We start from the raw sequence: 25,871 nt of genomic DNA on the forward strand, positions 1-25,871 counted from the left end.
TAGGAATGAAGAACAAAGCTTTCTGTTCCAACTGAAAATCACATTTCCACATCTGAAAACCAGCAAAGGCTCTGTCAGATAATCAAAGGGATAAGATGACTGCTTTCCACACACAGAACGAGAATGAAGAGCAGATTCTCAAACAGATCAGAAATGTTTCTATGAATACTTGGATTCCAATGGCGTAGCAGGCAAGGAAACGTATAGGAGGTCAGCAGATGATCCCCAGAAAGGCAGGGGGCTTCATTAGGCCAGCATCAAGACCAAGTATCAGAGAATCACTAGTTTAGCCAAGTTAGAATTATCTTCAACTTCTACAGAAAGTTAAATGACATTTGAGAATTTTTTCCAGCCAAATGGCACAACACTGTACTCCCCATCTCTTAGCATTTATTTCACTGGTAATAAGAGGTGAGGCTGGGACTTAATCCCAGGCATGTATTACTCCTGAGCCCCTGTGAACAGCAGCATATATATGAGCCTCACAGGGTAGGTTTCCCAGGTGGCACTAGTGATAAAGAACACGCCAGCCAATGCAGGAGACCTAAGAGACAGTGGTTCAATTCCTGGGTGGGGAAGATCCCCTGGAGGCGGGCATAGCAACCCACTCCAGTATTCTTGCCTGGAGAATCCAATGGACAGAGGATCCTGGCAGTTCATTGGATTGCACAGAATCGAACACAACTGAAGCAACTTAGCACGCACAGTGTAGGTAGGATTTGAAAATGGAAACTAGCTGGGACTGAATAGACAGAGGCAGGGAGAGGGGATGCTGAGAAGGCCACTAATGGAAGGGAACAGAAAGGAATGGAAGTGAGAAATCTTGAGTATGTGTAGGAATTCACAAGTGGTAGTGTAGGGAGCAACAAACTCTGGAAAATTCTTCAAGAGATAGAATACCAGACCACCTGACCTGCCTTTTGAGAAATCTGTATGCAGGTCAGGAAGCAACAGTTAGAACTGGACATGAACAACAGACTGGTTCCAAATAGGAAAAGGAGTACATCAAGGCTGTATATTGTCACCCTGCTTATTTAACTTATTTGCAGAGTACATCATGAGAAATGCTGGGCTGGATGAAGCACAAGCTGGAATCAAGACTGCCAGGAGAAATATCAATAACCTCAGATGACACCACCCTTCTGGCAGAAAGTGAAGAAGAACTAAAGAGCCTTTTGATGAAAGTGAAAGAAGAGAGTGAAAAAGTTGGCTTAAAACTCAACATTCAGAAAACTAAGATCATGGCATCTGGTCCCATCACTTCATGGCAAATAGATGGGGAAACAGTGACAGACTTTCCTTTCTTGGGCTCCAAAATCACTGCAGATGGTGACTGCAGCCATGAAATTGAAAGACTTGCTTGCTCCTTGGAAGAAAAGCTTAGACATAATATTAAAAAGCAGAGACATTATTTTGCCAACAAAGGTCCATCTAGTCAAAGCTATGGTTTTTCCAGTAGTCATGTATGGATGTGAGAGTTGGACCATAAAGAAAGCTGAGTGCAGAAGAATTGATGCTTTTGAACTGTGTTGTTGAAGACTCTTGAGAGTCCCTTGGACAGAAAGGAGATCCAACCAGTCCATCCTAAAGGAAATCAGTCCTGAATATTCATTGGAAGGCCTGGTGCTAAAGCTGAAACTCTAATACTTTGGCCACCTGATGCGAAGAACTGACTCATTTGAAAAGACCCTGATGCTGCGAAAGATTGAAGGCAGGAGAAAAAGGGGACGACAGAGGATGAGATGGTTGGATGGCATCACCGACTCAATGGACATGAGTTTGAGTAAACTCCAGGAGTTAGTGACGGACAGGGAGGCCTGGCATGCTGCAATCCAGGGGGTTGCAAATAGTCATACGTGACTGAGCGACTGAACTGAACTGAAGTGAGTGTAGCGAGCACAGATGTAGAAGGAGGTGGTATGAGATAAGACTACAAAGGCAGGGTTAGACATTCCAGGAGAAGGTGCTATAGGCTTAGTCAGAGGTATACTTCATTCTGGAGGCAACGAGTAATTATTGACAGCTTTAAAGCAGAGGAACAGCATAACTACAAGTAGACACTGGGAAAACTAATCTTGCTATGACATGGATGATGGACCAAAAGAGAGTACAAATGTGCCCTGCACATAGTTAGATGTTTAATTAGTACTGAATGGATAAAAGTAGAAAGACTAGGTTAAAATTTATCATGTTTCTCTAACATAATATCAAATCCATCCTATCCAATCCCATTTAATATTTTTCAGTTTGCTATTTAGTGAACCAACTTCCCTCATTCTAGAAGGAAATAATGTTGCTGGTGCATCAAAAAAAAAAAAAAAAAAATCAATTCACCAGTCAGATGTAGCCTTCTAAATGTTGTTTTTAAAGTGTATACTCTTCTTCTATTCAGGGGGAAGCACATCTGAGCTGCTTTTGGGACTACTGAAAAAGAAAACAAAATTAACCAAGTATAAAAGTTAGCCATTGAGGTGTGGTTCCCCTTCTTCTGCAACAATGTGAAAGGGTTATTGGCAAATAAGCAGATCACAAGCTGTAACTTTATCTTTCCTGTACTGTCTTGTAGTCTTCATGTCAAACATGTACTAAGCCATAGGTTTCTTGATGATGCCGAACTTCCCCCTATACAGGCCGTAGTACCATCTGCAAAGCATCAACTACTCAGTGAGAAACCAAGGCTGAAAACATTGACATGAGTCATAACCTACCTGATTTTCTTCGTGGGAAACCCTCATCTGCTCCTTGAGGACAGACATCCGAGCTGCCTCTTCTTTCCTCAAGACTCTCTCTTTCTTGAGCTCAGGACTCCAGAAGGTCTTGATACTGTTCATGGAAGATCCCAACTTGCTATCCTTGATGTCAAGCTCTTTTCGTAGGAGGTCATTCTCTCTCTGAAGTTCCTTGAGCTGGGCCTGAAGGTCTAACATGGTGCTATCTCTTACCTGCCTCAACATGGAGGGGACCTGGTGGTGGTGATGATGGGATGAGCTGGTCAGACCGCCATGTTGATCCGTGTATGAAAGGACATCTGTGTGGGAAAGTCCAGCAGAGGCAATATTGGGACTACTCCCCATAGCTGTGACCCGGCCTCCATATACAGCTCGATTTGTGGCCCTTCCCAGAGTCATAGTGCCCTTTGGGTAAGTTGTTGAAGCCACCCCCTCATGATCGCTCAGATACATGGGTCCAGATGTAGCATAGGCTGCATTAAGGGACTGGATATTCTCCATGGACAGAGTCTTGCCTGTTCCTCCACCTCCCCCACTACTTGTTCTTCGGTGGCCCAGACGAGGAGACCGTGGCAAACGAGGTGATCTGGAAGGGCTACCTTCCAGATTGGTGATTGTTCTTGCACTTCCATACATTTTTCTTTTCTTATGAGGTGCTACAGAAGAGAAGGAATGCTATATTAAGTTGGAGATTAAGCCGATGTTTCCACCGTTGGCCAGAATTTTCACCACATTCTTTTCATAGTCTGTACTGGAAAATGCATCCAAACAGAGATCTGAAAAATGAGGAAAAAGAATAATCAAAAATAAATTTATTTAGAACTCTGACCATTAACAGCATTATATTTCAAAAATATGTGTGTATATGTGTGTGTGTGTGTGTACATATAGATGATAGATTGATGATAAGAATGATAGATAATAGTCAAACCTATGCTTATTTAAAAGTAGCAAGGACCCCAAACTTTACTAAGTACATTTAAACATTTTGTAGATTTCCCCCATCATGCACCCAAGCAAGGTCAAAAGTTCTTAGAGCAAAAAAGAAGCTCATTTTTCCTTAGGAAAATGAAACTTTGCATTTTGGTCTGTGCTAAGTGATAGTTGGGGCCTCCAGAAAAATCACCATAGAATTCTGTATCATAGAGATCTTAACTATAAAATACTCCATCTGAGGCACATGACCCTCATATACAAGTGGCCTGACAGTGACTCTGATATCTTGTTTCCAAGAATGTCAACTAATCAAACAGGTTGTCACCTCCCTTCCTGTACCCATTGCAGACATCACTAATCCATCACAATCTTCTTTCCCACTAAATTCAGGACTCTTATCAACACAACATCCTAAACAGTTTACCAACCAACTGATACAGACACATGAGTTGGAACATATTGGCCATCTTGAAGTTAGAAGAAAAGAGGTGGCTCAAACCAACAAGTCTCCTATACATACTGCCAAATCCTAAACGCTCTCACCAGAGAAGATCACAGTCCCATCTCTCTCCTGGAGAGATCCCCTGGAGAAGGGAATGGTTACCCACACCAGTATTTTTGCCTGGAGAATTCCTTGGATGGAGGAGTCTGGCAGGCTACAGTCCATGGGTTCACAAAGAGTCCTACATGACTGAGCAACTAACACTTCATTTCACTCCATGGTTATGCAAGTACTTTGGGGCAGATTTATGTAGCCAGGGCTACAAGATTGTGATTATCCTCCAGTGCTAAGATCCAAATGGTCTTAATGGGAGCATCTTGGCTTCCTGTTCTTCCTCTTAGGGTATGTTTAGTGTACTTTCTTTTTCTTCAGCTTTTAGACACAGAGACCACAGATTTTTGGAGAGAAGCCAACTGAGGTTCAAATATCCACTTTAACGCTGACAAGCTGAGTGACCGTGGCAAACTGTCTGCTATGTGCTTCCTTTCTCTGATCCATAAAATGTGGGTAAAATTACCTAAATCAGTACTGTAAGAAATATGTAAGATAATGTTTTTAAAACACCCAGTTTGATACCTAGCACAGAATAGTCAATAAATAGTTTTTGTTGGTAGTATCAGTGAGATAAGTACATTAATAGCATTATAGAAGTCATCTTTTATTTTACCTGCATATCATTCATTCTCCCTCCACTCCCCACCGCCCCCCCAATTCCTGGTAATACTCTCCATTTTTCTCAGAGAAATTATTTCCAAATCTCTACCCACAATTCATTAGGTTTAGGTAAGGCTGACTCTCTTTACTCTATCCTGGAGGCTGCCAGTGGTAAGAACATGACCCAGACCTGGCTGATCATCACATTTCATCCCCCAGACATGACAGCTGGTTTAGGGATGGGCATGTGACCCACAGTCATTCAAAGTCAGTCCAAATCATGACTTTTGCTGGAATAACTGGGAAAGATAAACTCTTTTCCAGCTAGAATTATATGCTCTCAAGATAGAGTTTCTGAGTACTACCATGTGGAAAGTGCTTTCCTGAGATTGAAGCTAATGCAAAGGAAAGCAGAGCCAATCTTTGAACGGTATGAAATCAAACCAGATGACATCATCCGATACTCTGCACCCAGCAGTTACTGAAGCCACATCTATCCCTAGGCCATTATAGCTACACGTGCCAGGCAGACTGACTACGTTAATGGTCCCAACTCTATACCCTTCCTCTATCTGAGTCCTTGGCTGTGCCCTCCCAATCTGACTCTGGGTTCAGTCATGTGACTTGCTTTGGTCAAAAGGTGATAGTAAATGTGAAGCCTGCAATAGCACTTATGTGTTTACCTTCTCGTTCATTTTCTTCTGCCACAGAAATTTTAAAACATGCCCACCCTAGCCTGCTGAAAGATGAGAAATACAGAGTCAAGATGTCCTGTGAGTGAGAGTGCAGTTGCTCAGTAGTGTCCAACTCTTTGTGATCCCATGGACTGTAGCCTACCAGGCTCCTACATCCATGGGATTTTCCAGGCAAGAATACTGGAGTGGGTTGCCATTTCCTTCTCCAGATCTTCCCAACCCAGGGATTGAACCCGGATCTCCTGCATTGTAGGCAGATGCTTTACTGTCTGAGCCAACAGGGAAGTTTTTTTTTTTTCCTAGCCAATAGCCAACCAACCCCCCAGACACTTGAGCAAGCCCAGCCAAGATCAGCAGAGCTGCCTAGCCACCCAGTGGCTGACCACAGGTGCATGAGCAAGTCCAGCTGAGATCCAGAGGGCCCCATACACTCATAGACAATATAAAATGTCTTAGTATGTCACTGAGTTTTGTGGCTGGTTGTTTTGGAGCATTACTAAGGCAACAGATCACGATACATTCACCAATAAATTTTATTTTTTGCTACAGTCAATTCTAATCAGAGTATCTGTCATTTATGCTCAAGAGACTCCTCACATATAGCATAAAGAAATACTTTGCATATAGGCTTCTTCTTTCCCTAAAAAGTCCCTCCAAAGAGTTATACACCTGTTTCTAACTAGTGAACTTAATTTCAAATCTCTATGTTGCTCAAAGCTTAATTTTGGTTTCCTTGAAAACATACAAAAATCATTTTGTATCTAAACCTTTTGCACAAATAATATGTTTAAAAAAAAAAAAAACAGGTGAGTCAACAGGCCCAACAATAGGAATTCAGTTACATAAATGATGAGAGAGAGACAGACAGAAGTTAGAATAATGTGACCATTACATGAATATTTAATGAGATAGAAAGACACTCATGACATACTAGTAGTGGGGGTAAGTAGACTAAAAAAAATTTTTATGGCCGATTCACATTTTAAAACATACATGCATACACACTAACTTGCAGAGAAGACTGGAACAATACATGTTGAAATGTTAACAGTGATTGGGTTCAAATGGTTTTCATTTTCTTCTTTTGTTTATTTGCATGTTCTAAATTTTCTACATTTTCCATTGTCTTTTTTAGTCTCTATCCATTTCAACTCTGATCTTTGTTATTTTCCTCCTCCTAGTAACTTGGAGGTTAGTTTGTGCTTTTGCCAGTTCCTTGAGATATAAAGTTAGGCTATCTATTTGAGATCTTTCTTTTCTCTTAACTTAAGTATTCATCACTATCAACTTAAGAAAATAATGTTTCCTTCTATAGTTTCAATAGTTAAATTAATTGTTATTTTTGCTATGCTTAGAACTTAGGCCCTAGCTAAGCCACCACTTCGGAGAAGGCAATGGCACCCCACTCCAGTACTCTTGCCTGGAAAATCCCATGGACAGAGGAGCCTGGTAGGCTGCAGTCCATGAGGTCGCTAAGAGTCAGATGCAACTGAGCGACTTCACTTTCACTTTTCACTTTCATGTATTGGAGAAGGAAATGGCAACCCACTCCAGTGTTCTTGCTTTGAAAATCCCAGGGATGGGGAAGCCTAGTGGGCTGCCGTCTATGGGGTCGCCCAGAGTCGGACACGACTGAAGTGACTTACAGTACAGTAAGCCACCACTTACAGATATTATCTTCCAAGAAGAAGTAATGAAATCTGACTTGCCCTTCTCTATCTTCTCTTGTGTCTAGAGGCTGACATTTCTGAGGTCTCTAGCTAGGTTTGAAGTCCCAATCCAAATTCAGTAAAATTTACACCCACACAGATTTAATCTTCAGTAACATTACCAGCTCAGCTGGCCAAGGCTTCAGAGAATTGCAACCACCAACAAACAAAAAGATTTCCTTTTAGAAACACACAACACACACATAACATATAACATGCACAGATATATTAACTTGCTTGAAATAATGTTTCTTTGTTTAAATATTTGAATACTCTTTTTCTACATTTAGTATCAGCAGTTTAGTGTCATAGAATGGATTGAAAAGTTTTCCATTTTTCATATAGCCTCAAATAGCATAATATGAAACTTCTCTATTCCTGAAATGTTTGGTAGAACACACCCATAAAATTAAACATGCTTAGTTGTTATCTTCTAACTTTTTACTATGCTTACTGATCTATTCAGATTTGTTACCTATTTTGTGTCAATGATCATTAAAATATTTCTTCAGGAACAGTCTGTTGTATTGAGATTTTTCAGTCTTCCTAGTGTTGTTCTGTATAATTCTTCCTTCAAAATTTTAAAATCTCTTCAAATTATGTCTCCATCGAATTCTTAATGTTGCTTATATTTTTCTGTTTCTCTTGATGACAACATGACAAATGCCTGTCTATGTTCTACTGATACGTTTTACTATAGTTTGTCTCCCATTTCATCAATATCTCTTTATCCTTAATAGTAATTTCTATTTCCTATGTGTTTATTTTTGTTATATTTGCCATTTTGCAGTAAATGTTCATTTATCTTCAGTCATGTTTTCTGACAAATGCATGTAAGATTACACATACTGGCTAGATGTTTTATGCATAAAATCTTTCTGTAAACATCTTGCTATTTTTCTTTTGAAATTTTTTCTATTCTAGGAAATATTCAGGATACATTTAAATGTCAAAGTAGATAGATGTTTTGGGCTAAAACTTTGTAGTCTTAATTTTATGGCATTGGGATCACAGAATATAACATATATATCTCCTAACCTTTGACACTTGCCAAGACTTTCTAAATGGCCCAATAAATGATTAGTTTCCTTAATTTTTAAAACAGCTAATAAAAGTTTATAGAAAAAATTTAAATTCATATATGTATACAGAAGAAAGTGAAAACACCCTCAATTTTGTCCTTCATAGACAACCTCTATGGTGTTGTTTCCGATTCCTATTGTGCGTATTTATATAATTTCAGATAGAATTCATATCGCATTCAGATGCTGCAGAAGTGACACTGTTCCAGCTCTGGGCCTGGCCTTGAACAGACCTAGCAGCTTCTGATTTTGCTCTCTTCAAAAGCAGAGTTGTAACTGAAAAAAGAAACAACACAGAAAGGCCCTGGAAGATGAGATACGACATGGAGAGAGATCATAAGAAGGAAAGCACAAGTAACCCAGCCAACAGCCAGCACTAAGATGCCGGCCTGGTAAGACAGCCGCCTCGCACCTTCCAGCCCAGCCCAGCTGCCATCTGAAATCAGTGCGTGAGTGACAGCGAACACTGTGCAACACGAAGGACCACTCAGTCAATCCATGTAGCGACAGGAAATAATTCATTCTTGTTTAAAGCCTTCTGAGCTTGAAGGGTTTTGGTGGTTTTTACATAGCAAAAGAACTGAAACAGTCACTTAGTGTTTCATTGAACGGCTATCCAATCATTTCCTCAACTAACCACCTATTATGAGACACGCTGGGACATGTTGTTGTTCAGTCACTGAGTCATGTCCGACTCTGCAACCCCATGCACTGCAGCATGCCAAACTCTCCTGTCTTCCACTATCTCCCAAAATTTGCTCAAATTCATGCTCATTGAGTATGACATGCTATCTAATCATCTCATTCTCTGCCATCCCCTTCTCCTTTTACCTTCAATCTTTCCCAGCTTTAGGGTCTTTTCCAGTGAATTGGCTCACTGGGACACTTAATTTCTTTTTAAAATTTTAAAATATCTCAGTCAGTATTCTGATAGAGAAAGCTTTGCCTACATCTCTTATTACTCCCCTAGGATAAGGTTCTAGAAGTAACATTACAAGACTGAAATTTAAAGGCTCTTGATACCCACATCAAAACTCCCTTCAGAAATGTTAACACAATTTACACTCAGACCCTCTCACCCTTGGATATCTTTCCTCTACAGCCTCTAGTCTTTATTCTCAACTCAGCACAGAAGCTATCATCTCTTGAGGCTGCTAAAAGTCTCTGAATTACCCAACTCAGGATCACCACATATTTAGTAAATAAACCTTGAAAAGTATTTATTAAGCACCATTAATGTGCTACAGTAGCTCTGCTTTAGGTCAGTGCTCTTCAACAGCACTTGCCTGTTCAGATAAACAAGGCTTAATGGGGTTTTGATTGTACACCAAGGTGTCTCAGACACTTTAGGACACCAAGCTGGGTTGTGACTAGAACTGAGGAACTTCCCTGCCAGTCAAGTGCTTAGAACTCCCTGCTCCCATTGTAGAGAGTGCACATTTGACCCCTTGTCAGAGAACTAAGATCCCACATGCCACACAGTACAGGTAAAACAATTTTTTTAAATAAACAAAACTGAAAATGTAAGGTATAAATCAATCACCAAATTTATGTGACAAGAGAATCCCTTTTCCCTTCCAAATACCTGAATTCACTGAACATTCCACTTTATTCATGCAATAATTATATTTTAACCACCAGCTTAATTCCCACTCTTGAAAGCTGGGGATAAAGCAGTGATTGAAACAGACACATCTCCTGTCTATGGGAAGTTTACACACGAGAGGAGACTTTCTCAACATTTTCTTCATCTCATATCTAACAAAGTTGGAGGGGAAGATGGTGACAGGAATTAGGCACTGCTTGCAGGGCATGGACATGAAACTTACCCAAAAGGCTCAGAAATGACCTCTTGAGAAATACAGAAGATCAAGCGAATGACTGTTTGGAGTTTTAATCCTCTAGCAAAAGACATTAATATAATTCTGTATTTATTTTTCACACAACAAAGAAATGAGAATTTTAAAAAGAACTCAAGTCAGTCGTCAGCAGGCGGTGCATGTACGATGTGAGGAAATCGGTTGATGTTTCTTACATCAAGGTCACTACAGACAAGAAGCATTTTGTATAATACCATATAACTCATCGAACCAAACAGGAACTCCAGAGAACATTAAAACGGTAACAGAATAATTTTTTTATCCCTATACGTCTCTTTCTTAACAGTAAATTTTAATTAGCAACCTAGGCCCAATGCTTTATTTTGGAATTAGTCTCTTCCACCAAATTTACAAAGAGCAGGATGGCTTCCTGGAACCATTTCATTACTAACTCCAAAGCACACAAAGCGGTGTAGATTTTGCAGATTACAAAAAGGCCCAGTTGACAAGATAAATTGGAAGTAGTCAAACAGGAGATGGAAAGAATGAACATCGACAATTTAGGAATCAGTGAACTAAAATCTACTGGAATGGGCAAATTTAATTCAGATGACCATTATATCTACTACTGTGGGCAAGAATCCCTTAGAAAAAATGGAGTAGCCCTCATAGTCAACAAAAAAGTCTGAAATACAGTACCTGGGTGCAATCACAAAAACAACAGAATGATCTCTGTTTGTTTCCAAGACAAACCATTCAATATCACAATAATCCAAGTCTATGCCCCAACCACTACTGCCAAAGAAGCTTAAGTTGAACGGTTCTATGAAAACCTACAAGACCTTCTAGAACTAACACCCAAAAAAAGATGTCCTTTTCATCATAGGAGACTGGAACGGAAAAGTAGGAAGTCAAGAGATACCTGGAGTAACAGGCAAGTTTGGCCTTGCAGTGAATGAAGCAGGGCGAAGGCTAACAGAGTTCTGCCAAGAGAATGCACTGGTCATAGCAAACACCCTCTTCCACCAATACAAGAGACGACTCTACACATGGACATCACCAGATGGTCAACACTGAAATCAGATTGATTATAGTCTTTGTAGCCCAAGATTGAGAAACTCTATACAGTCAGCAAAAACAAGACCAGGGGCTGACTGTGGATCAGATCATGAGCTCCTTATTGCCAAATTCAGACTTAAATTGAAGAAAGTAGGGAAAACTACTAGACCATTCAGGTATGACCTAAATCAAATCCCTTATGATTATACAATGGAAGTGACAAATAGATTCAAGGGATTAGATCTGACAGAGTGCCTGAAGAACTATGGATGGAGGTTTGTGACACTGTACAGGAGGCAGTGATCAAGACCATCCCCAAGAAAAAGAAATGCAAAAAGGAAAAATGGTTGTCTGAAGTGGCCTTACAAATAGCTGTGAAAAGAAGAGAAGCAAAAGGCAAAGGAAAAAAGGAAAGATATACCCATCTGAATCCAGAGTTCCAAAGAATAGCAAAGAGAGACAAGAAAGCCTTCCTCAGTGATCAGTGCAAAGAAACAGAGGAAAACAATAGAATGGGAAAGACTGGAGATCTCTTCAAGAAGGTTAGAGATACCAAGGGAATATTTCATGCAAAGATGGACACAAAAAAGGACAAAAATGGTATGGACCTAACAGAAGCAGAAGATATTAAGAAGAGATGGCAAGAACACAGAAGAGTTATACAAAAAAGATCTTTATGACCCAGATAACCAGTACTCTTGCCTGGAAACTTCCATGGACGGAGGAGCCTGGTAGGCTGCAGTCCATGGGGTCACTAAGGGCACAACATAACAACTTTACTTTCACTTTTCACTTTCATGCATTGGAGAAGGAAATGGCAACCCACTCCAGTGTTCTTGCCTGGAGAATCCCAGGGACGGGGGAGCCTGGTGGGCTGCCGTCTATGAGGTCGCACAGAGTCGGACATGACTTGAGTGACTTAGCAGCAGCAGCAACCACAATGGTATGATCACTCACCTAGAGCCAGACATCCTGGAATGCAAAGTCAAGTGGGCCTTAGGAAGCATCACTACAAACAAAGCTAGTGGAGGTGATGGAATTCCAGTCGAGCTATTTCAAATCCTAAAAGATGATGCTGTGAAAGTGCTGCACTCAGTATGTCAGCAAATTTGGAAAACTCAGCAGTGGCCACAGGACGGGAAAAGGTCAATTTTCATTCCAATCCCAAAGAAAGGCAATGCCATAGAATGTTCAAACTACCACACAATTGCACTCATCTCACACGCTAGCAAAATAATGCTCAAAATTCTCCAAGCCAGGCTTCAACAGTATGTGAACTGTGAACTTCCAGATGTTCAAGCTAGATTTAGAAAAGGCAGAGGAACCAGGGATCAAATTGTCAACATCCATTGGATCACTAAAAAAGCAAGCGAGTTCCAGAAAAACATTTACTTCTGCTTTATTGACTATGCCAAAGCCTTTGACTGTGTGGATCACAATAAACTGTGGAAAATTCTGAAAGAGATGGGAATACCAGACTACCTGACCTGCCTCCTGAGAAATCACTATCCAGGTCAAGAAGCAACAGTTAGAACCGGACATCGAATAATGGACTGGTTCCAAGTTGGGAAAGGAGTTCGTCAAGGCTGTATATTGTCACCCTTCTTATTTAACTTCTATGCAGAACACATCATCCAAAATGCTGGGCTGGATGAATACAAGCTGGAATCAAGATTGCCGGGAGAAATATCAATAACCTCAGATACTCAGATGACACCACCCTTATGGCAGAAAGTGAAGAGGAACTATAGAGCCTCTTGATGAAAGTGAAAGAGGAGAGTGAAAAAACTGACTTAAAATTCAACATTCAAAAAATGAAGATCATGGCATCTGGTCCCATCACTTCATGGCAAACAGATGGGGAAACAATGGAAACAGTGACAAACTTTATTGTCTTGGGCTCCAAAATCATTGCAGATGGTGACAGCAGCCATGAAATTAAAAGACGCTTGCTCCTTGGAAGAAAAGCTGTGACCAACCTAGACAGCATATTCAAAAGCAGAGACATTACTTTGCCAACAAAGGTCCATCTAGTCAAAACTATGGTTTGTCCAGTAGTCATGTATGGATGTGAGAGTTGGACTGTGAAGAAGGCTAAGCGCCGAAGAATTGATGCTTTTGAACTGTGGTGTTGGAGAAGAGTCTTAAAGGTCCCTTGGACTGCAAGGAGATCCAACCTATCCATCCTGAAGGAAATCATTCCTGAATATTCATTGGAAGGACAGATGCTGAAATTGAAACTCCAATACTTTTGATACGAAGAACTGACTCTGGAAAAGTCCCTGATGCTGGGAAAGATTGAAGGCAGGAGGAGAAGGGGATGACAGAAGACAAGATGGTTGGATGACATCACTGACTTAATGGACATGAGTTTGAGCAAGCTCCGGGAGTTAGGGATGGACAGAGAAGCCTGGCGTGCTGCAGTCCATGGGGTCACAAAGAGTCGGATACGCCTGAGAGTTGAACTGAACTGACAAGGTAAAGCAAAGGCAAATTCCCATGGCTTCAAGTCCTCCTAAGTCTCGTGATTCCTTCCTGTTCTGAGTCATTTCCAAATCCCTCAGCCCAGATGTGTTTAAGTCTCCTGATATATTTTTAGGTACATGTTTTGACAGTTGGGTTTTTTTTGGTTGCCATCTCCTAATTCTCATCTATCCCATTTTTTTCAGTTCTAAAAAATGAATCTCTGAGAAATAGCAAGATCAACTCTACTCAGTAATCAATAATGCAAGGACTCCTGTTACCCTTTACTGACTTCAGAAAACCATTTCTATGCTTTTGCAACCACCTATAAATACATTACAGAAAATGAGGTAGCAGTTAAGATCTTACTGTTTTAAATACTATTATGAAGCCAAGATAGGCCCAATCATTGAGCTTTCTTGTAAACTCTCAAAAACACCTTCTTTCTAAACACTAATAGAGGCACAGATGTAGAGAACAAATGTATGGATATCAAGGAGGGGGAGGGGGGGGAAATTCAGAGATTGGGATTGACAGTATGCATAAGATAGATAATTAATGAGAACCTACTGTATAGCTCAGGGAACTCTACTCAGTGTTCTGTGGTGACCTGAATGGTAAGGAAATCCAAAAAGGAAGAGATATATGTATATGTACAGCTAATTCACTTTCTTGTACAGCAGAAGCAAACACAACATTGTAAAGCAACTATACTCCAATAAAAGTTAATTTTTAAAAAAATACATGCTTTCTTATATATTTATTATGTACAATCTTAAGGATAAATTAGATCAAACTGGACATAGAAACAGACAAATATTGCTGAATGTAATAAGAAATTAATTGCACACCTTTCACTTTAAAAGCACCTTATAAATAAAATCTGAAGTGCAAAGGTAGGTTCCATTTAGGCTTCAAACACTAAAATAAAAAACTGTACAGGTTTTATGAACCTATATGAATTCTTTCTCCAATTGCATATGGATTCATAAATAAAATAAACACTCATCCACTCACTCTCAAAAGGTTTAAGGACTCTTGAACTATAAGCTCAGGGGGAAAAGATGGAAAGAGCCTTGATTCCAGTCTAACTCAAGTATCTTAGACTATCATGGTCTAGAATGGTCTATTTTAAGAAAAAGTCACTTCCTGCTATCTGCTCTAAATTAGGTTAAGTTTATTTCTGCAGATCTCAGCCTCAGCCCATCACCTGAGCCCTGCTGACAGACCATGTGAGCTGAGATCATCACGATCTCCCAAGATTTATCCCAACTTAAAGTATCCTTTTTTTTTTTTCTTATTGGCAACCCTAACTTTTAAAATACTTTGTGTCACAGACTACGGTTAATTCTAAAACCTTTCTGGAGGAAGTGGCTGCCCAGGAGCCAGATGCCGCCTGCACGTGTGCAATATATAACTAGTACGGTGCTCTTCAGTTCTTCAATTCTGATCTAGTTGCAGACATAAACAGAAATGGTCCTTTCACATTAAAACCAGACTCTAGCTTCTCCTCAAAAATCTGAAAATCTGACAATGTCAGGTCTGCTTCCTTACATGCCAACAACTGGTCAGAGCCAACCAGCAGCCGTCTCTTCAAGAATGGACATGAATCTTCCAGTTGGCCACAGTTCCCCTCCATTCCCTATTACCTTTTAACAGGCTGATTCCTTCTTTTCATGTTTGCCCCTACAGGCATTTAAATTTTACCGCTTCTATTCATTTGCTGCTGCTGCTAAGTCGCTTCAGTCATGTCCGACTCTGTGCGATCCCATAGACGGCAGCCCACCAGGCTTCCCATCCTTGGGATTCTCCAGGCAAGAACACTGGAGTAGGTTGCCATTTCCTTCTCCAATGCATGGAAGTGGAAAGTGAAAGTGAAGTCGTTCAGTCGTGTCCAACTCTAGCAACCCCATGGACTGCAGCCCACCAGGCTCCTCCATCCATGGGATTTTCTGCGAAAAAGTACTGGAGTGGGGTGCCATTGCCTTCTCCATCTACTCATTTAAAAGATCTTAAATAAAAATTTGCTCTCCTTTATCACCTGCTTCAAGTCCATCACCAAATCCTATCAATTCTACCTCTAAAATATCTCTCAATCTCTTTATTTCTTATTTCCACTTCTATTATCACCACCCTGTTGCACCAACATCACTGCCTAAGCTCTCCCATACCCACCTAAAGCATCTCCCCTTTCCTAAAACTCCTCCATTTTATTTCTCACACATGAGCTAAACTATTTTAAGGAACAATTCTGATCAAAAAATGTCTTCCCGTACTCACTTAAACCCCTTCCAAGCTTCCCAGTGCTTTTAGACAAAGACCAAAATCCTTCCCATGGTCTGAGGCCACTCAGGATCTTGTTCCAGCATCCTTTCTTGCCACTTTCTTCACTGACTCTGCCTGGGTCTTCTCTCTGTTGCTCAGGTGCATCAAGTCCCTTCCAGTCTCAGAACCTTCATACATGTTGTCCTCTTTGCTGGGCTAATTCCTCTCCATCGTTTTGATCACAGAATACAACAGGATACCCATCCACAAGGTCTATCCCATCCAAATCAGGTCTCTCAGCTATCTTGTCTCAAAGTATAATGCTTTTTCTTATGGTATGAAAGACTTTTTTTTTTTAATAAGAGAAGCTGACTTCATCTTCCCTGCAATGGTTTTCTGAGTGTCTCTCTTGCTTCAACTAAATAGGGTGACCAAGTAGCCTGGATCTTTTAGGTAAGGTATAAGAAAGCCTTTTGTAACCCAACCAAGGCTGCACCTCCTCAGATCCTTGGTTTACAAAATAAGCCATTAAGAAGAGGATATGTACAAAAGATTCTGGAGCCTTCAGGGAAGAAAGTCATTGACACCCAAGTCATGATTCCTAGGATTCAGAATATGTGAGATCTCTGTGAGGAGACAAAAATGGTTGCAAATAAGACTAGAGTTTCCAGAAATAAAGTAATTTCTTCAAGATAACAGACAGTCCATGTTGGTGACTGGGACTCAAGTGACCCAGGAGTCATGGAGAAGTTTGTATGGACAAGCAAGTGGGTGAGACAGAAAGCTCCTTGAGATCCTGCCATGCCAAGCAGAGCCTGTGCGGTGGGGCACAACCCTGTGCATGAGGTGGGGCTGTAAATCAGGAGGAGTCCATGTAAGTCCATGTCTCCTAGCAGGGTTCCCAATAGCAGACAATGAGACAAGGATTGGGATGCAGAAGGTAATCCCAGGGAATATTGAAGGGAGAGTTTGGTGCTAAGACAAAGAAGTGAAGGAAGCCAATACAGGGTGCATTTTCAAGGAAGTTTCTGCTACAGACAACTGGGTTCAATTCTGCTGAAAGAGCTCCAAGAGACAGTGCAGAACCTGCCTCTTAGGTATACCTCTTTAAAGGCAGAGGGCTGCTCCCCTGGCACTCCCAGTCTGTGCTACGTGGAGACCAAGAAAAAGCTCTCATGTTCCAACACAGGCCACGAGTGCTGAGGAGATGAGGGTGGGGCACCAACACCATCTGCTGCACCACGCACGGCCCAGCAGTGGCTGAGCTTGGCCCTGGGAGACAGGATCAGCCTTCCCTCGTGCGACCATACAGTGGTCATCATAGAGGGACCCACAGCATCTTCCATCTGAGAAAGGCCAGTCTCACCAGCAGCACTTTGTGGCACAAAGGTGCAATCATGTGGCGTAACGGTGGGACAACACATCTCTGGGCTTGGATTTATACCTGTTTCCCCCTCGCTTCAGGGCACTGTAATCCTGCAGTAGGGGTCAAGCAGGGAGATGAGGAAAAATGGAGAGAGATGGGAGGAACCCTAGTGGAAAGACCTAGAACTTCCAGCTAAGCTGGCGGGTGGGTTCTAGCGGTTTTTGTTTCCTCTGGACAAAGGAAAATTGAAGCAAGGTTTCTGAGTATATTATATTATTTCATATAATCCATATATGACCTAAAGCACTTCCCACATTATAATTCCATATTAATTTGTGTGATTCTTTGTTGGAGTCTCTCGACCTTCCTACTATAAACCCCTACACTGTACCCAGGGCTTAACATTTGTTTTAACATTTGTGGGACCCAGGGCAAGAGTACAAACAGAAATCCAAGTACCATATGTCTATATATTTTATAGTTATAAATTGAGATAAAAAACTAGTAAATAAAATTAATTTTATCTTCTTACCATGACAAATATAAAGATACAGAAGATAAATTTTGAACTTAGAATTCCTGGTCTCTTCAGAGCTTTGGCCAAAACATGATGACAAGAGGCATGTGTTCCCCCAGCCAACAGCCTTCTTGCCCCATTCCTGGCTCAACCACCCCCAGAGGCCTCACACATGTGAACTCCACAGACTGTACACTAACCTAGCTCTGTCTATACCAGGGGCCAGCAAACTTTTCTTTAAAAAGACCAGATAGTAAATATTTTAGGCTTTATGGGCCATTTGTTCTCTGTCACAACTATTCACTCTGCCATTTCAGCACAAAAGCAGTCACAGACAATTTGTGATCAAATGAGTGTAGGTGTGTTTGAATAAAACTTTATTTATAAAAACATGTGTTACGTACACTTAACCCACAGGCAGTAGCTTCCTGACACATGGTCTATACTTTCACAAATAGGTACCCCTCAGCTATGGTTTTTTCAGTACTCATGTACAGATGTAAGAATTGGACTATAAAGAAGGCTGAGTACTGAAGAATTGATGCTTTCAAACTGGTGCTAGAGAAGACTCTTGAGAGTCCCTTGGACAGGAAGGAGATCAAACCAGTCAATTCTCAAGAAAATCAATCCTGAGTATTGATTGGAAGGACTGATGCTGAAGCTGAAGCTCCAATACTTTGGCCACCTGATGTGAAGAAGTGACTCATAGAAAAGACCTTGATGCTGAGAAAGGCAGCAGGAGAAGGGGATGACAAAGGGTGAGATGGTTGGATGGCATCACTGACTCGATGGACGTGAGTTTGAGCGAGCTCCAGGAGATAGTGAAGGACAGGGAAGCCTCGCATGCTGCTGCCAAGGATCACGAAGAGTCAGACATGACTTAGGGACTGAACAAGAACAGCAGCAACTCTAGGCCTAACAGTGTACACAGTGGTTTGTCCTCAGAAGGAAAGACTTTGGCAAAGAAATCCAAGCAGACCTTGGACGACCACTCAGGTTCACTTAAGCAGTGGAGGTCCCAGGCCTGTATGTACCCAGAGCTGACTCTGGAATGCCAGGCAGAGGTTCCAGGTGGGAACCTCCATGTGGCCCTACAGACCCCTCCCCCATGGGGAACATGCAGGAAGATGAGGGCCACAGTGGGCCCTCTAAAGCCTCAGGTCCTATGCAGGTGCTCTTCCTGCCCAGAGCTAAGGGTACACAGAAGATACATAAAATAGTTTTTGAATATTTGAAAGAATATATATTATGAACTCTTATCATATGATTGAAATCACTTCCATGGCATTTAATGCAATAATTCTGTAATTGTAGCCAGAGAGGTGAGACATAGTATTTTAAAAAAGGAAAGAGAGGACCTCAAAATTAGACCCATGGGGAATCCTATCTCTAATTTCTTAATGTTCAGCTTTAAGTAAATTTCTTTAGTCTGCCAATCTTTATTTTTCTTATCTGTAAAATGAGTATAATAACAGTATTGTCCATAGTGATTTGGGAAAAATTAAAGATGATAGAAGAAAAGTAATTATTAGTACAACGTCCAGCACAGAGCTAATACTCAATAAAAGTTAACTTTGATCAGCCTAAGGCTACCAGAACAGGGCACAGTGGTTTTGAACCTGAAAGTTGTCTTAGAATTCTCAGCCCACTAAGCTTGCCTGGTTAGACATTCCAGAGTCAAACTTGGCTCTCTATTCAAAAATGCTTAAGACATCAAACATTTTTTAAAACTGGAAAGAAAAATAGACATGTTCCCATTATGTGAAGGCTACAACCCTATATATATATATATATACACACACACACACATACACACATATATGTAAGTATTGAAAGTCCTAATAATAAGCCTTTTCATACTGTTCATAGGGTTGCCAACAAAGGTCCATCTAATCAAAGCTATGGTTTTTCCAGTAGCCATGTATGGATGTAAGAGTTGGACTATAAAGAAAGCTGAGCACCAAAGAATTGATGCTTTTGACCTGTGATGTTGGAGAAGACTCTTGAGATTCCCTTGGACTGCAAGGAGATCAAACCAGTCCATCCTAAAGGAAATCAGTCCTGGAAACTGACTCCTTGGAAAAGACCCTGATGCTGGGAAAGATTGAAAGTGGGAGGAGACAGGGACGACAGAGGAGGAGATGGTTGGATGGTATCACCGACTCAATGGACAAGCTCTGGGAGTTGGTGATGGACAGGGAAGCCTGGCATGGGGTCTCAAAAAGTTGAACACAACTGAGTGACTGAACTGAATAATAAGCCATTTCCTCTTTACCACAATGATATGAACTGAGGGGAACAAAAAGCCTAGCTTGATGTAGCAGAGATTTTAAAAAATACTTTCTCATCATTTCCAAGAAGCTCTCTGCAACTCAGACACTCTCATCCACATATCACGACTCTCTCCTTTAGTTCCCCCAAACTCATTTTATAATTGCTATTTTCCATGTGCAGATTTAGCATGATTACATGTTCAGCTGCCTTGGCTATATTTCACAATAAGGTGCTGAAGTGAAAGGCTGACTACATTCTATACTACAAGGTAAGGACTCTGTTTACCAAGTATTAATTAATTGTACTTTCCATGGACCATTTTTCTTTTAATTTGAAACATTATCAATTTCTTCTAAGGGATTAAATTTAAAATCTGGAGCACCTAAAAACTTTTGTTACAGGAACAGACCACTAGGTACTACACAGCTATATCCACAAGTTTAAAATATAGCAAAATCCCAAGCAACAATCAGTAAAAGTAAAATAATTTGAGATGTTAAACCAAATTTTAAGAAAATAATTATGGTTAATATAATATGCTGATTATAACAACATTTTCATTGCTTCATAAAGTTTCATAAATGTAACAAATTAAGTTGATTGCACTGAAGAGATAAATAAGGTTTTTAGATTCATTTTTAAAACATCTGTGCATTTCCTTTAATCTGCAAACATAAAATGTCAATTGGCAAAGCTCTAGCTATAGTGTACTTACCAAAAAAAAAAAAAATTTTTCAGGAATTATTGGGTCTTACACTAAAAAAAATCCTCAATCTGTCAACTAACAGATGTTTCAGAGAAAATGACAGAAAGGTAGAAGAACAACAACTCTACCTCTTTGCCCCTAAACATCCAATCACACAAAAATTTTCTACATTTAAAATCAACATGTTAGGATTATGTCTAAATAGCCTTTTACTGGAAAAGAATATACACATAATCATATACACAAGGAACATTTTTAGCAAAGATTGTAAACTATTCCAAAAAAAAAATACCACAATCAATAGGAAGGGATGGGAAACAGCTTAAATGGGCAGATGAGACAAGCATTCATCTATGTATTCTGGAAAAAAGATACAGAAAAAATGTTATATGCTAACTCTGGGGTCTCTGAAAAATATGATTGATCATCACAGAGGAGTCACATGAGGCTTCAGCAAGGCCCAAGTTCAGAGTGTTTAATAGTATTCAGGAACCACTCTAAAAAGTGAAATTGTAATGAATAAGAGTCAGTTACTGCATTAAGTCATCAAGTTAAAACCCTTAGTGCACAGACAAGGGTAGACTTATCTAACAAAATATATTAAAAGGGAAATCACGCAGCATAGTTCAAATCTATTCAACAGATATTTCAAGAACAAATCTGTAATATGATTTCGGATCTTCAAGACACTCAAATTCCTCCATTTCAAAAGGGAACCATAGCCCCTTTATTCAGGTTTACATAAGAAACTCTAGTTACTGTGAAAGGCTGCCAGGTGCTGTGAGCATTGGAAATAGATGAGAGAACCTTTCAGGTAGTGACAGGGTGTGGTCTCATATGGAGAAAATCCTATAAAAGAAAGACAGAATGGTACCAGAGGGAGAAAATCCAGTTTTTAACCTGAGCAAAAACTAAGAAGGAGGGGGCACATCCATAGTTGTCTATATTAAAGAATTTACAAATCTCCTGAGAACTTAAGGTTGTTTTTATTTCAATAATCTAAAAATAAATAATAGAAGGATATTCTTGATCATCACAGCAGCCATGCCCATTGCATTTGAGCAACAAGCTATACCCTAAGGAATCACCATGGGTCAAAGTGAAAGAAAGAAGATGGACTTGTAAATCTAACTGATGTGTCCTTACCCAATGAAAGGTAATGGATGTCAAGTTCCTCAGCATGAAGCAAAGTTTCGCGCAAGTTGGATATTGTGAATACGGTGGGAGAATTGAGTCATCACTCAGCACACAGCAGGGTAGACCAGATGACTGCCAAGGAGCCTGCCCAGAATAGTTGGCATCATATTCCAGTTATAAGCAGCAATTTAGTTAATGTGGTTATATTAATGTTGTTAATTTGAATTAGCAACATGAAGTGTACTTAATTTCTAAATTGATTTAAGTTTTATAAAGATGTAGGAGCTTAGGAAAAAAAACCTTACCAGTTTTATGCTTATACCATTAAAGGTGTCATTACAATAACAATAACTTAAGTCAACCCTGGAGTTCTACAAGAAATGACTTTCTTTAAAAGGGATCTCATCTAACTTTGAGAAACCTTGGGTAAGTGATTAAACACATACCAGGCTTGAGTTCTGAAACTCATACTTATCATCTGTTTAACCTTGAGTTAGTTAACAAACCTCTCTGAGCCCTAGTATCTCAGTAAGTAACAATGGCCTCAGGAGGGACAAGAGTTACTTCACAAAAAGGAAGTGATGCTACTGCTGCTGCTAGGTCGCTTCAGTCGTGTCTGACTCTGTGAGACCCCATACATGGCAGCCAGCCAGGCTCCCCCGTCCCTGGGATTCTCCAAGCAAAAACACTGGAGTGGGTTGCCATTTCCTTCTCCAATGAATGAAAGTGAAAAGTGAAAGTGAAGTCGCTCAGTCGTGTCCGACTCTTTACGACCCCATGGGCTGCAGCCTACCAGGCTCCTCCACCCATGGGATTTTCCAGGCACGAGTACTGGAGTGGGGTGCCATTGCCTTCTCCGAAAGAAAGTGAGTCATAACTAAATCAGAAAAAGTGTAAGTGCTCAGCACAGTGCCTGAGACTTGATAAATATCAGTACAACAACCCTCATCATTGTCAATAGTAACTACAGACACATTGTATTCATTTCTTAAAAGATGATCATCATGTTGTCAATAATTAGTCCTTTGTTCTCTATTCATTTCACAAATGACTATAAACAGCATTCAGATTCTGAGTCTCAACGGTCCCTTCAATCTCTATGATCAGTTCTTGAAAAGACAGTAACAATTGCTTCAATTATTAGGAAAAATAATACTAGCTACATAGGTGGTTTTACATGGATCCTGGGAAGAAAACTAGAACATTATGTACAGTATGTTTCTTCCTTATGAGTAAAAGAAGAAAAACAATATTAAATGTGTTGCAAGGGATCTAAAAAGATTAGATGGTTTAAAATGCTACTAAGCAATTTGCACATGAGATAAAATTTTAGCCAGTGCAGCAAAATGCCTCATTTGTTCAAAGTAGTCACTGTCCCTATCCAGTCAGTTCATCTCTAGAGTCTCTCCCTCCCTTTGGGGGAGAATCTTTCTTACCCCATTGACACAAGGCCTGGCCATGTGACTGGTTCTGAAGAATGTAATGTGAGCTGAAATGACACATGCCACATCCAAATAGAAGCTATAAGAGCCATCTTGTGAGTAAACTGTTGTTTTTTTCTTCTCTACCATGAGAACACAGTTGATCTTAGCCAAAAGACTAAGAAGCTGGACTGTGAAGAAAGCTAAGCACCGAAGAATTGATGCTTTTGAACTGTGGTGTTGGAGAAGACTCTTGAGAGTCCCTTGGACTGAAAGAAGATTCATCCAGTCCATCCTAAAGGAAATCAGTCCTAAATATTCATTGGAAGGACTGATGCTGAAGCTGAAACTCCAATACTTTGGCCACCTGATGCAAAGAACTGACTCACTGGAAAACACCCTGATGCTGGGAAAGATTGAGAGCAGGAGGAGAAGGGGATGTCAGAGGATGGAGATGGTTCGGTGGCATCACTGACTCAATGAACATAAGTCTCAGTAAGCTCTGGGAGTTGGTGATGGACAGGGAAGCCTGGCAAGCTGCAGTCCATGGGGTCACAAAGAGTCAGACATGACAACCACTGAACTGAACCATGAGAAGAGCTCCTTTAAGGAAGGGACCACTCCTTCAGCTTGAGCCCCAGAATAAAGACAATGTGGGGTAGACCCATGCAGTACCCAAGAGACAGAAGTAAGCCACCGTGATACAGAGTTGTTATCTCAGTGTAACTTGACAATATCTGACTAACACACCCAGCTCCCTCAAATGCAGTACTAAAACAAAATATTTAATATTTAGGTTAAAATACAGAGTAACATTTCCTCACTGATTGATCTCTCATTTCTTTTCTCCTTTTGCCACAGTACCAATCTAATGTCATCTTTTCAGGGACAAAATGTCTCATGTTAGATCTCTAGATAAATGCAAAGCATTTGTAAATGATGTTTTTTTCAGACAGATACACAGAACCAACCATTTTAACTGCCTCTAAATGTATTCTCTTTATCATTCTTGGGCCTTGATTTCTTCCCTAACAAATAGGTGCTCCTCATGCTTGGACATCAAGATGAAGATAATTATTAGAAAGGCTCAAAGGAGGATAAATCCTGCTGAGGTAATGTAGTTGCATCAATGGGCATGGAAGGAAACTCATGACTCCGTGGTCAGCACATGTGTGAGTGCCTGCCCCGAAGCAGAGCCCCATGAAGAGTCCAGTCATGCCTGGCCCAGGAACGCATCCCCACTGGATGTCAGGAGAAAGGGGACCCATACATCTGCTACCTGTGATTCCAATTACAATGGATCTATGAGTTCGAAATTGCCCCATATGATGCCACTGTCTTCCCTGCAGCATTTTGCAAAACAGATGATTCAACTCTGATAGGTGCTTGAAGGCAATAACCACATCTCATTCATCTTCAAATCTCAGTACTATTACACTTATAACAGCACTCAGTGTAGAGCAGTTAAAAGCAAGGGCTTTGAGTCAAGAGTCCAGAATTCAAATTCTAGCTTTTCTACTTACTTGGGTAAAGACCTTGTAACAAATGCCCTTAAGTGCCCCACTAACGTCCCTCTGACTTGAACATTTTAGAGTGCCCCAGAGGACTTCACACAGCCAACATCAGCATCTCTGCTGAGGGACTCTTTTGAACCCTGGAAAACTATTCTACTTTTGCAGGGGGTGGGATGTAAGCGCCAGGGAATTAACCACTCTTAAAAACAATTGACAGGGGCTTCCCTAGTGGCTCAGTGGTAAAGAATCTGCCTGCCAGTGCAGGAGACATGGGCTCAATCCCTAATCCAGGAAGATCCCACATGCTGCAGAGTAACTAAATCCATGTTCCATAACTATTGAGCCTGTACTCTAGAGCCTGGGAGCCGCAACTACTGAAGCCTGAGTGCCCTCGAGCCTGTGCTCTGCTACAAGAGAAGCCACTGCAATGAGAAGCCGGCACATCGCAGCTAGAGAGTAGCCCCCACTTGTCGAATCTAGAGAAAGAACTGCACAGGAACGAAGAATCAGCACAGCCAAAAATAAATAAATAAAATTATTTTTTTAAAAAACTGACAAATAACTATACACTAATGTTCATAGATACATTACTCATAATAGCAAAAATGTAGAAACAAACCAAATGTCCATTGACAGATACACAGATAAACAAAATGTAGTATATAAATACAATGGACTATTATTTATCCTTAAAGAGGAAGGAAACTTCAATACATGCCATAGCATGGATGAGTCTTGAAAACATTAAGCTAAGAGATGTAAGCCAGACACAAAAAGACAAATATTGCATGATTCCACTTATAGAAGGTAACTAGAATAATCAGATTCATACAGGCAGACAGTAGAATAGTGGTTGCCAAGGGCTGGGGGCAGGAGGCAATGGGGAGTCATTGTTTAATGGACACAGAGTTTCAGTTTGCGATGATAAAAAAATTCTGGAGATCGAGAGTGGTTATAATTACACAAAACTGTGAATGGACTGAATATGACAGAACTGGACCCTTAAAGATGGTTTAAATGAT

At 40.5% G+C, this 25,871-nt stretch overlaps 1 protein-coding gene across 16 annotated transcripts in view; it reads right to left on the minus strand.

Annotated features, from left to right (window-relative positions):
• ERC2 (ELKS/RAB6-interacting/CAST family member 2) overlaps positions 1 to 25,871 on the minus strand; it is a 984,881-nt gene that overhangs the window by 941,967 nt on the left and 17,043 nt on the right. For all 16 annotated transcript variants that reach the window (XR_003507771.1, XR_003507770.1, XM_027522882.1 and 13 more), the window contains exon 2: positions 2,709 to 3,505. Coding sequence is in view for 14 of the 16 variants with exons in the window: in XM_027522882.1 (XP_027378683.1) it covers positions 2,709 to 3,365 (657 nt within the window). In the remaining 2 variants the exon portion in view is untranslated. The remainder of the gene's footprint in view (positions 1 to 2,708; positions 3,506 to 25,871) is intronic.

The sequence above is a fragment of the Bos indicus x Bos taurus genome, chromosome 22, assembly GCF_003369695.1.
Source record: "Bos indicus x Bos taurus breed Angus x Brahman F1 hybrid chromosome 22, Bos_hybrid_MaternalHap_v2.0, whole genome shotgun sequence".
In the NCBI taxonomy this organism is placed as follows: domain Eukaryota; kingdom Metazoa; phylum Chordata; class Mammalia; order Artiodactyla; family Bovidae; genus Bos; species Bos indicus x Bos taurus.